This window comes from Lepidochelys kempii, chromosome 26 (genome assembly GCF_965140265.1).
Source record: "Lepidochelys kempii isolate rLepKem1 chromosome 26, rLepKem1.hap2, whole genome shotgun sequence".
In the NCBI taxonomy this organism is placed as follows: domain Eukaryota; kingdom Metazoa; phylum Chordata; order Testudines; family Cheloniidae; genus Lepidochelys; species Lepidochelys kempii.
The window spans coordinates 15,399,004-15,411,361 of NC_133281.1; the positions used below are offsets into that span (position 1 = coordinate 15,399,004).

A 12,358-nucleotide genomic window follows, 5' to 3' on the forward strand; every position below is an offset into this window, starting at 1 on the left:
AGGCTCTCATTGCGCCTGCGCAGCAGCGCTTCCCTCCGGCGCCTCTCTGCGGCGACAGTCGGCTCGAGCTTGTGCCTTTCGTCCGGGACCCCTGCAAGTGGCAGAGGCGCGGGGGAGACGGAGCACCTCCCTCTGCTGCCCTCCCGGGCCGCGTCAAGGACGGGAATTGTCGTCTTGCCCTACGGTGCGTTATGAGAAATCCCCTCCCTCCGGCTGGGAGCGAGCTGGTCGGTGTGCCGGGGGAGGGGGGATTTATTATGTAACGGGGCCCCCTTCCCCGGAGTGTGGTTGAGTCCGAATCCGCTCTCCCCGCCCGCCCCGAGATTGGCGCGTTGCGGCGGGGCGGGGCGGGGCCTGCCAGGGGCGGGGCCGGGAGCGTATAAATACCGGTGCCGCTGAGGCGCTTCTTTCATTCTGGCGGAGCAGAGGTCTGCGGAGCGTCCTCCTTCTTTCGCCGCTTCCTTCCGGTGCCGCCATGAACGGGCAGATCAACGGTTTCCACGAGGCCTTCATCGACGAGGGCAGCTTCCTCTTCACCTCCGAGTCCGTGGGGGAGGGGCACCCAGGTGAGGGGCGGGGGCGCGGCTTCGTTCTCCGAGGCGGGAAACCGGCCCGGCCGCGCGACCTCCTCCGGAGGAAGCGCCCGGCGCGTGCACGCGCGGCGCAGCCCTGTCTCTGGGCGGCGGGGGGGGGGGGGATGATGAAACTCTCGGCCGGGCGCGCGCTCCCGCCGCCATTATCCGCGAGGGCGCGCGCCGCATTGCAGGCTCGGCCGGGCGGCACGTGGTCCCCGCGCGGGGACGGGTCCCTCCCCCGGCCACGGTCCGTGTCCGCCGCGGCGGGGGGGGGGGGGCGATCGTGGCTCCGGGCCATGGGACCCATCAGCCTCCCGTGCCGGAGCCGGGCGAGGGTCGCCCGGGGGTCTCGAGCCTGCGGCGCCCCGGGAGGGGGGGGGCGGCGCGGCGCCCCGGGAGGGGGGGGGGGCGCCGAAGCACCTTGCCTCCGCTCTTCTACCGCGTACAGCGACCCCCGCAGACCACCGGTGCCTCCTGGTTCCGCGGGGCCCCTTGCAGCCCCCTGGTCCCTTTGCTCGCCTGCCGCTGCTGTCCCGGAAACCCACCGGCCCTTCGCACCCGGTCCCTGCCGCCTGCGGCCGCTCGCTCTCCTGGGGCAGGGAGCCCCAGCCGCCCCGGGCGCGCTGTGCTCGGCGCTGCCGTCGCAGCGCGCTGCCCGCAGGGAGGCCGCAGCGATCCGCGCACTTGCCAGCCTGGATTCCCTTCCCAGCTCTGTCACTGACTTGCTTCGTGACCTCGAGCAAGTCCCTTCATCTCCCCTTGACTCCTGTTCCTCCTCTGTGTCCGCAAGTGCTGTGAGGGCCGGGTGCGCCGCGCGTCTCCCGCTCCGGGGCTGTATTTCTGGGAAGAGAGGAGTTCAGTGGGTGCTGAACGCAGTAACTGAGGTTTAAATAAAGACATAAATCCGGATGGTGTATATTCTCTTGCATAGCCTTGTGTTTCAGACTTCAGCGCTCACCGATCACTACCTTTCCTCACCCACTGCAGAAAGTGTCTAAAATAGTGTCAGAGGCTGTGAGGAATTGCTTTGGACAATTTAGAGGTCACTGCTCAATGGGCTTTTGATAGGTTCCTTCATTTCCATGACAAAGAATGAATGTTCTATCTCAGTCCTGGCATTGTTTCAGTATAACAACGTTGTGTTTTTTCTGACTGCAATCTCCATTTTGGGGCCCTGTTCTATTTAGATTCCCATTCTCTGGTCCATTATAAATCACTTTCACATTGCACAATGAACTTAATCGACTGTTCAGTGGCATTTGCTGTGTATCAGTCACTACCTTTTCCTAACCATTGGCCAGTTATGGTCTGGCCAAACAGGTGAACTGGTTTCAAAAACTACTTCCTCTAATATCAGTCTGTCTTCACTACAGGACTAGGGACAGCAGTGCTCAAATGATTGATGCTGGCATAGTTATCCTAACCAGAAATTTTGTGATGTCATTAAATCCTCCCTTTAGTCTGTTTTATTACCTGGGGGCTGTTAGTAAAACAAATCGTTCCTGGAGGTGTAAAAGACTGTGTTGTTTTGTAAATGACATCCGGGGGAATTTTTTCCCTCCCTGGGTGGTCGAGAAAATTATTCTTATTGTCACATCATTTCCAGCTCTGCTGTTCAAGGTGACTGGTGAAAGATCCGAGGAATGAATGGGTTAAAGATGATGGGAGGGGCTAGCTCAGTGTCAGGCTTTCCTTTATTCCATCTCGTTCCTGTACAGCACACAAAATTGTCACTCTGTTCCAAATCTGATCTGAAAGGTCATTGTCAAGGACGACATTTAGCCCTGAGTGAGTAGCTTATTCATCACAGAATTTGAACAATTCTTGCAAAGCCCTTAGTGCTTAGGGGTTTCAGGTTGCTCTAGAATAATTGTCTGCAGCAGTCATGCTAGAGCGACTAGCTATGCGCAGGCTGGCTGACCAGCTGAAACCAGTTCTGCAGTCTCAAGCTGGCTGCTTGCTGCTCACAACTTGGTTGTTTCTTGGCAGCCATGGCTACTGGCAACATGACTACGGCCTACAGTATTGCAAGTTCAAATTCCGTCATTGGGGCTACGTTGGGCACATGCAGTCTCTTGCTGCACATGTGCAAATCTAGAGTGGTCTTGCTGCAAGTGGCCATTTTGTCAGGGCAGTTTTCTAAAATTAAACACCTGTACAAACCAAATTGCAGCTGTTATCTTCGATTTGTTATCTTCTGTTTGAGGGCAGAACCACTTGCAGATCAGATGCTGCTGTAATGTGGGTGCTTAAGTAAATCCCTTGGCAATGCAGTGCATTGTCCTATTCAGAGCTGCCGGGATTGCACACTCAAAATCCTGTCTTATAGATACATCACAAAGAGAGAGCAAGAGTGGCTAAATTTAAGCCCTGACATAAGAGTAACTTGATCCTAAAAGTTCCACTAGAAAATGCTTAGGATTCCACACTAACCCAAAAAACCCCAAAACACCTCAATAGTATGGGACAAGTGCTGCATCTGAGGGACAGGAAATTACAGTGTAAGATAACAACACTTCTGCCTGGTGTTGTGTAACACTGCAGTTGTTGCTTTCTGTTGACAAATTGGCATGGAGACTCCCAGAATTGGCTGAAGTTAAACATATTGAGCGGAAAGAGAAAGGGATTCAGTGAGATACACTGTGCATTGAGAGTGATTGGCTGTTTGATTTCTTTTCAGATAAAATCTGTGACCAAATCAGTGATGCTGTCCTTGATGCCCACCTTAAACAGGATCCAGATGCCAAAGTTGCTTGTGGTGAGGATACCTAGCCTAGAAAAGGGGAGGAATTTCACCTATTAGATGCACTTTTGTTACCTTAGGAGAGCTGTTTCTTTGAGTGACACTGAAGTTGATGAATATCCTTTTATTCTCTTCTAGAAACTGTTGCAAAGACTGGGATGATCCTCCTGGCCGGTGAGATCACATCCAGAGCTGCTGTTGACTACCAGAAAGTTGTGCGTGATACAATCAAGCATGTTGGTTATGATGATTCTTCTAAAGGTAAGTGCCTCGTGCCCCTTGTTCTAGGTTTGGGAAGCTTTTTTTCTAGCTTTGGCTTCTAAAAGTATCTGTAACCAATTTGCTAGGTGTTCTAAGGAACAAATTATAAACTTTCTAGGAGTAGCTGGACGGTGCAGGTATTCTGTGAATCTGAGATTCTGCTGTGTTTTAGGGTTTGATTACAAGACTTGCAATGTGCTGGTAGCCTTGGAGCAGCAGTCTCCTGATATTGCCCAGGGAGTCCATCTAGACAGGAGTGAAGAGGATATTGGTGCTGGGGACCAGGTTAGTATTCTAGTAACAGCTGTTTCCCAGCTTGCAGAAATGTTTTCTTGTTTATAGGACAATACTTGGCACTTGTCAGTAGCTGGTTCTGTTGAAGTTGAGGTTTCAGACCCCTCTTCTCTCCCATAGGGCTTGATGTTCGGTTATGCTACAGATGAAACTGAGGAGTGCATGCCCTTGACCATTGTCCTAGCGCACAAGCTGAATGCCAAGCTGGCAGACCTGCGTCGCAATGGCACCCTGCCCTGGCTGCGACCCGACTCTAAAACTCAGGTAAGTGGAGCCTTGTCATACACTGCAGTATGGGCATGTGCGAGAGAGCCTGGTTCTAGTAAGCTAAGAGCAGAATGAATTTCTGCCTTTGTGGGGGGGGGAGGACCGATAATGAAACGAAACTAGACTGTATTCTCATTCCTACTTAGCAGTCTGGAGGGTATGGAGAGCACTGCTGTCCCCTATTAGGATCTGCTGTAGATGTGCTTGTCCCTGACTTGGTTTTCTTCTCCGGGTCTGGGGTATCCTTTCAGGTGACTGTGCAGTACATGCAGGACCGTGGCGCTGTCATCCCTATTAGAGTCCACACGATTGTCATATCGGTTCAACATGATGAAGAGGTCTGCTTGGATGAGATGAGGGATGCCCTAAAGGAGAAAGTGATCAAAGCTGTTGTGCCTGCAAAATACCTGGATGATGATACAATCTACCACCTGCAGCCAAGTGGCCGCTTTGTCATCGGTGGTCCCCAGGTAAGACTGATTCAATCCTCCAAGGAATGGACTTGTGTGTTTCACTTGGGTGTGTCTAGTCTACATGCAGGCATTGAGGGTGACCAGTCTTCCAAAACTCCCCGTCTCTAGCAGTATGGGATCATAGCCAGGCTAATGGGGGCCTCCAGTGCAGACTTACAAGCCAGTTTTCTCCCCCAGAACTAATGGCTCTGCAGAGCTCAGTGGAGTAAACGCTTCTCAACAAACGAGAGTATTGGAGCAAGTGGAGCTGGTATAGTTCAGCTGCCATTTGTACAGTTACGCTTAAAGTGAAACATTGTCTTCAGTGCATGCAAGGATTAGGCTTTAAGTTAGTGTAAGCAGTGGCTATTGTGCTCTAAACTGAGGTGTTTCTAAATGGAGTCCAGTTTAATGGGGGTTGTTAATTCCAGGGAGATGCTGGCTTGACTGGCCGGAAGATCATCGTTGACACCTATGGCGGCTGGGGTGCTCATGGAGGAGGTGCTTTCTCGGGGAAAGATTACACCAAAGTGGACCGTTCTGCTGCTTATGCTGCTCGTTGGGTAGCCAAGTCCCTCGTCAAGGCTGGCCTGTGTAGGAGAGTGCTTGTCCAGGTATGGCTTGGCCTCAAGTTTGGAGAGGGATGTTCGTAAATGAGATGGATTTACTGGTGGTATTGATGGCTGGCAGGGTCTCCCTTTAAAGCCGTATTGAGCCAAAGATCTTTGGGGCTGCTGTGCCAAGGGAAGAAAGGGGTGTGGCTAGCTGTACTGGGAAGCCCATTTTTTCCATCAGCACAAGCTGGTGGGATGGCATTTGGAAGGCAGCTGACAGTGAGGGTGGTGAATAACTGAAGCTTGCCGTGGGAGTGCAACTGCTATTCTTGGTTGTATAGACAATCCTCTCCAAACCAAGGAGTAATAACCTAGAACGCAATGGATCGTTATCTGCATTGCTGCAGTGACCAACTTGCAGTGTGCTGCACTGCTTGGGTGTCCCTTCCAGGATAGACTCTAGAGAGAGAATAGAGCAAAGAAAAACCCAGGAATAGAAGGTAAGATCCGAAGGGGAGTTTGGCCAGTGTAGAGAGTAATATGAACAGGGTCATACCTTCAGAGCAGCTGAACGGAGAGCTGATCATTCTTGTAACTACTGTAACTGGCATGTAGAATGAGAGTGGAGGTACAGTTGTTGGAAGTATTTGAGTGGGTAGATGAGCCCCTGCATTACTAGGATCAAAGTACCCCTTCAGAATGTGGGGTGAGGGAGTGTTAGACGGGGGGGCCACATGGTCATCTGCTCCAGCAAGTCCTCTGAGGTGTTTAAACTGTCCTTTGCCCTCAGGTCTCCTATGCGATTGGAGTGTCCCACCCACTGTCCATCTCCATTTTCCACTATGGCACTTCTCCAAAGAGTGAGCGGGAGCTGCTAGAGATTGTGAAGAAGAACTTTGACCTCCGCCCTGGGGTTATTGTCAGGTAAAGATGGTAATGCATGCAGAGGGGGGAATAGCTCCCTACTTGCTTGTAGGTAAATCTGAAGCCACTAATGAGTAGGGAATGAAAGACCAGGGCTAGACTGATGGTACAAATGCTGCTGGAATTGATTCCTTACCATGTCACGCTAACAGTAGAAGTGCGCTTGTCCACGCTGGACTGCCTCTGGTAGCTAACCCCATCTCTGTAACCAAGCAGGTGGCCTCTCGGATTAAGTATCGGAGAGCACTAATGGTGCTTGAAGGCTGAGGCTGCCTTTGGATTGGGTGCTAAATGCTCCTGGACTCAAAATCCTGCATTCTATAGCAGGACTTGGGTGCCTAACCATCTTAGCAAATCTTTTGGGTGCAATGTTGAGCTGCTGTTTGCATTCATGCCTGTTTTGCAACCTGTGCTGGAAGCATCCGATTTAAAGTCAGAAGCAGCCATTGGGCTAGGACAAGAGCTGCTTAAACAGAAGAGATAAGTGGTTCCACCAAATGGATCACCAGGTCCTGATGTGCTGTAGCCCTCTAAGGGGGTAAGTATCATATGACCTCATGTGAGATTGGACGCTTGTAGTTTCTCAGGATGAGTTCAGACTGGACTGCAACTAGCTAAGTGTCTAGGACACGGTCTAAAAAACAAAGCAGCCTGAGAAACGACAACTGATTCTTAAAAGGAAGCGAGGGGAAGAGAGGCGGCTCCAAGTCAGTGAATGAATCCAGTTGCATTGAGTCTGGGTTTACAGCAAGGTGGAAGGTGTCTTGGCCTCCCACACAGCGCATGCAGTTCCAAGCCTGCTCCACCAACGGAGTGTCTGCCTCCATGACTTGCCCCTGCTGAGTCAAAAAACTTCACCTAAACCAGAGCTTCTGAAAACTGTCTCTTGTTTTGCTTTGCTTGTGATTGAATGCTCTGTATTAAGTTAAGGACTTGTATATTCCAGGGATCTGGATCTGAAGAAGCCCATTTATCAGAGGACCGCAGCCTATGGCCACTTTGGTAGGGACAGCTTCCCATGGGAGTTGCCCAAAAAGCTAAAATATTGAAAGTGTTAGGCTTTTCTCCCCAGACCTGTTGGCGTAGGCTACAGAGAAGCTTTCAGGCTCTGGGGGAAAGAGCCCCTCTTCCCTAACTTTATCCTGTCCTCCTGTTCAGCTCTTACTCAGCAAACTTCGTCCATTGCCATGGCTATTAATTCTATGGGGACCACGAGTTAGATTCTCTCTTCCTATTTCTGGCATCGTGCTCACTCTATTAGTGGAACTAGTGAGCACAAGCTATCTGTGTAACTGCCTAGAGATGAGCAGACATCAGTCTGTCTAGTAAATGATGCTTTAAGATTGGATCTGTTGTATGCCCACGAACCTAACCCTGAAAGTCTAAGAACTGCAGTGAATTTCCCCTTCAAATGCTGACTGAGAAATTGCCCTTGTAACATGCCTGTGGAATCTGTGGTTCATTATAGCATCTGTCCAGCCCCAGCCCTGTTGAGCTGCATGATTTTTGTGGTGTCTAAGAATGTAAAGCCTCTAGTCCCCGTAACCTGGTCAGTCTGACTATGTAGCTTTTGTCTGGGAGCGCTTCCCCCTGGCAGACTAGCCTTGCATGAGCTCCAGCCTGCCGCGGTTTTTATTCAAAGGCAGTTCTTGCTCTACCCACTTGTGGTGCTTTATGCTCTTAATTCCACCTGGAGTAGCACCAGATTTTAACCTCTCCACTTTCAGCTGTCTTTCTTGGAGGACGTACGTAATAAGGTTTTTAAAAAGATAATCAATCCTATGCATGGTTTCAGCACTAGCCAAACCTCACCATCTCCTGTCTAACAAACGGGCCCTTGGCAGCCTGGGGATGTACTACAGAGAAGTCCCCAGGCAGTACCGAGGTCTGTAGGCTGAACACTTTGGTACCAGAGTAATTTTTTTCTTTATAAGAAAGCTGGAGAATTCCACACTGCACAGAACTCCTCCTGGGTTTTTAAACTTTGTTTTATTTTCAAAGCCAGGTCCAATTCGTGCTCTGAACGGCTGGCGTAGCTACAGAGAAGCCAGCTTCCTTCAGAGCCACAGGTGCATTTGGAGGGGAGGAGAGATGGCAAAAATAACCCTTCATACTTGAACATTTTTCTAATTGCTTATTTATTGTTCTCTGGGGCAGGGTGTGAGTACAGAGAAGCCCTTGGCTCAGATGGCAGCTTTTTAACACTTCTTTTTTTGTTTTGGACACCATGATTCCTTGCCATGTTTCCAGCATTCCCTGATAGGCCAAGGTGTCCTACAGAAAAACCTTGGGTCACACCTACAGGGGGTCTGGCTGGTGTAAACATAAGGGGGAGGGCAAAGCTAGGGCAACTGGCCATGGGAGAAGCTGATTTGGCTGGTGTTGTACAGAGAAGCCAGCTTGTTTACATGCTTATCCCATGGCCTCTGCCTTGAGTGGAAAGTGCCTTTCGTGATCTATTTTTGTGGAGGTTTATTACGTATGTCTGCTTCTTCAAATCCCACCAATTAACTGAAGATCTGAATAAAGTGCTAGGTTCTACCTTAAGGGTCTCTGCTCAAACTTTATCTGGAACAATGCATCATGTTTAGGTGGGCATAGCCAAGCACATGCTCATAGCTTGGCTGGAGTCATGGTGGGGTCACATCTGTGGGAAGGGGAACCCAATCTGGGGCTGGGGGACAGAGGAGGATGGCTTCCTCAAGGCCAGTTGTTTGCCCTGCTGTGGAAAGACTAGTGCCTTAGTTTAAGGCTGGGGATAGAACTTCCAACTCGCCGCTTCTCCTGATTTATAACTGAGGTGGGTAGGAGAAGCATGGGGGGCAGGATGGTTGTGATCCAAGCCTACAGTGAAATTCAGCCTGTGTTGTGGTCTGTTCAGGGACTGCTCCTAGTACTGATCTCCAGGGGTATGGCACAATCTGTTACTGATACCAGACTGGCTAGGGCCCCCTCTTGCAACCCTGGTTTATGCCAGTACAGGTGGTGGCCTCAAAGTGCAGCTAGGACTGTGCAATTTGATCAGGCACTGAACTCCCAGGTGTCACTAAATACCCACTACCCCTGAGTGCCTTACACTGCCCGCTGTAGTGATGCAGCAGTTAATGGAGACTGTCACTGCTAGGGGTGCTTTGGGTTTAAAAAAGTCATTTAACTATAATTTAGCCCAACTCCAGCATGTGCCTTGTGGCCTGCTGTCCTGTCAGGTTAAATACAACATCCATGATCTGTAGGGCAGCCTGAGTGGGGGCTGTACAAGCTCTTCATAGAATATCAGGGTTGGAAGGGACCTCAGGAGGTCATCTAGTCCAACCCCCTGCTCAAAAGCAGGACCCATCCCCAAATAAATCATCCTAGCCAGGGCTTTGTCAAGCCTGACCTTAAAAACTTCTAAGGAAGGAGATTCCACCACCTCCCTAGGTAACGCATTCCAGTGTTTCACCACCCTCCTAGTGAAAATTTTTCCTAATATCCAATCTAAACCTCCCCCACTGCAACTTGAGACCATTACTCCTTGTCCTGTCCTCTTCCACCACTGAGAATAGTCTAGAACCATCCTCTCTGGAACAACCTCTCAGGTAGTTGAAAGCAGCTATCAAATCCCCCCTCATTCTTCTCTTCCGCAGACTAAACAATCCCAGTTCCCTCAGCCTCTCCTCATAAGTCATGTGTTCCAGACCCCTCATCATTTTTGTTGCCCTTCGCTGGACTCTTTCCAATTTATCCACACCCTTCTTGTAGTGTGGGGCCCAAAACTGGACACAGTACTCCAGATGAGGGCTCACCAATGTCGAATAGAGGGGGACAATCACGTCCCTCGATCTGCTCGCTATGCCCCTACTTATACATCCCAAAATGCCATTGGCCTTCTTGGCAACAAGGGCACACTGCTGACTCATATCCAGCTTCTCGTCCACTGTCACCCCGAGGTCCTTTTCCGCAGAAGTGCTGCCTAGCCATTTGGTCCCTAGTCGGTCGCTGTGCATTGGGTTCTTCCGTCCTAAGTGCAGGACCCTGCACTTATCCTTATTGAACCTCATCAGATTTCTTTTGGCCCAATCCTCCAATTTGTCTAGGTCCCTCTGTATCCTAACCCTGCCCTCCAGCGTATCTACCACTCCTCCCAGTTTAGTATCATCCGCAAATTTGCTGAGAGTGCAATCCACACCATCCTCCAGATCATTTATGAAGATATTGAACAAAACCGGCCCCAGGACCGACCCCCTGGGGCACTCCACTTGACACCGGCTGCCAACTAGATATGGAGCCGTTGATCACTACCTGTTGAGCCCGACAATCTGGCCAACTTTCTACCCACCTTATAGTACATTCATCCAGCCCATACTTCTTTAACTTGCTGACAAGAATACTGTGGGAGACCGTGTCAAAAGCTTTGCTAAAGTCAAGATACAATACATCCACTGCTTTGTGAGATGTAATGTGTAGAAGGTAGTTATGTCTGTTAACCCATCAGCTGCCATGAGCTTTCTCAGAAAAGGTGGCTCATGACTGATCTCGATTTCTTCCTGCTAGAGCAGGTGTTCTCAAACTGGGGTTTGGGACCCCTCAGGGGGTCGCAAGGTTATTACATGGGGGGTTGTGAGCTGTCAGCCTCCACCCAGAACCCTGCTTTGCCTCCAGCATTTATAATGGTTTTAAATTTATGAAAAGGTGTGTTTCATGTATAAGGGGGGGTTGTACTCAGGCTTGCCATGTGAAAGGGTCACTGACTAGTACAAAACTTTGAGAACCACATTGCTAAAGGGGGAAGATTGTGCTTGCCCTTACCTACTGGGCACAGGCCTGACATGGGCTCTCTGGGCTCAGCTCTGCTCCCAGGGGCTGGAGAGCAGTTTGCAGTAATACATAGTATCACTTGTTACATGTTGTCTTAATTATAAACAAACAGTAATTAGTCATTTGAAATAGCTAATGTAAGTGACTTGGTGAAGTTACAGCTGGTGTCACTGAAAGGTTCTGAGTTGTGTTGCAAAGATGACTGCCATTGAAAAAGGCACCCAAACCTACATCCGATTGCTCTGGTTAAATACACACCTACTAGTGTTACAAGGGACACCTTAGAGCACAGTAACTATCTAGCTTACATGAGCATTTGACGCTTCAGTCTGAGTTTTCCTATTGAGCTTGTGTCTGGAACCCCCTCTAGTTTGTGGGTCATTTATAGCAGCAGGGACTAAGGAATCCTTTGAAGAGTGAAGGAGTTATGCTTGTCAGGACACAGAGGTAGCAGCAGAATCTACTTCTGATGCATTGCCTTTTGATTTCAAGTTGGTGCTCTCCCTTCTGGTCCTGAAGTTCATATCACTCCTTGCTGATGGATGTGCTACCCTGTGACACTAAATGGCCCCCTTGAAAGAAAACATGGCTCACCTTAAGCAAGAAATGCCTGCCTTTGTTGTAATAGGGCCAGAGTCTTGCAGAGGTCGGTGTTTTGAGCAAGTCAGACACATTGGCCAAGAACTATGGCCCCATTTGAAGTGGGGCCAGTGTTATGTGAAGCAGCCATTCCTCCATGCTATAGTGCTGTTAAATGCTGGAAGTGAAGATTTTTGTCAAGGTAGCTAAGTAGCTTGCAGTAAATGTGAGCTGTTGTGGTTCTTGTATGCAGAGCTGTGCCTGTTAAAACTGATTCAGTCTCGTGACACCCCAATACCCCACCCCAAGACTTGGGGTCAAAGCTTCCGGACTCAAAAGGAAACTTTGGGCTAGGGAGCTGTCGGCTGATTTGAAGCCAGCTGCTGGGAAGGGAGTGGTGAAAACAGGAAGTAGAAGATCATAAAAGGGAGGGACTAAATAAAAGGCAGCCCTTTGGCTATTTGAGCATTTCAGGCTGAACTGGTCCTGGACCACAGCGGTGAAAGCAAAGGGTGCTTATGAATGAGCTGTTGCCTGGGGGAGGAGGGGGATTTTTCATGTTAATAGACACCCACCAGCCTGTGTCTGTAGTTAGGACTAGAACCCAGGCCAGTACCCTAGCCCTGCCACTGACCTATGGGATAGTGGGCAAGTGTGTCCTGGAGCCTCAGTTTCCCTGCTGGAAGACTGATGATTCCTCCTTCCCTGCAGGGGGGCTTTGAGAATGAATCCATTAATGAGCATGTGACACTTTGCTACTGTGGTGGTCAGGCCAGCTCTCTAAGCTTGCTGGCCAGATCTGGGTCTGTCTGCTGTCAGGGCCAGAGCATAATGTGTGGCCAGGGGGTAACGGGATGACCTAGCTAAGAGGCTTTCTACAAGCTGGTGAGAGAGGGGGTCTGTCAGGGTTCC

At 50.1% G+C, this 12,358-nt stretch overlaps 1 protein-coding gene across 5 annotated transcripts in view; it reads left to right on the plus strand.

The window, feature by feature from the left end:
- The first annotated feature begins 391 nt into the window (after positions 1–391).
- The window catches only part of MAT2A (methionine adenosyltransferase 2A), a 33,994-nt gene continuing 22,027 nt past the window's right edge, over positions 392–12,358 (plus strand). For 4 of the 5 annotated variants that reach the window (XM_073325145.1, XM_073325148.1, XM_073325149.1 and 1 more), the window contains exons 1-8: positions 392–566; positions 3,256–3,333; positions 3,457–3,579; positions 3,752–3,864; positions 3,994–4,137; positions 4,392–4,610; positions 5,024–5,206; positions 5,937–6,070. In XM_073325145.1, coding sequence (XP_073181246.1) covers positions 476–566; positions 3,256–3,333; positions 3,457–3,579; positions 3,752–3,864; positions 3,994–4,137; positions 4,392–4,610; positions 5,024–5,206; positions 5,937–6,070 — 1,085 coding nt within the window. In that variant the 5' untranslated portion in view covers positions 392–475. Of the gene's footprint in view, positions 567–3,255; positions 3,334–3,456; positions 3,580–3,751; positions 3,865–3,993; positions 4,138–4,391; positions 4,611–5,023; positions 5,207–5,936; positions 6,071–7,016; positions 8,618–12,358 lie in introns of those variants that run through there. The other variant, XM_073325147.1, reaches the window with a different exon arrangement.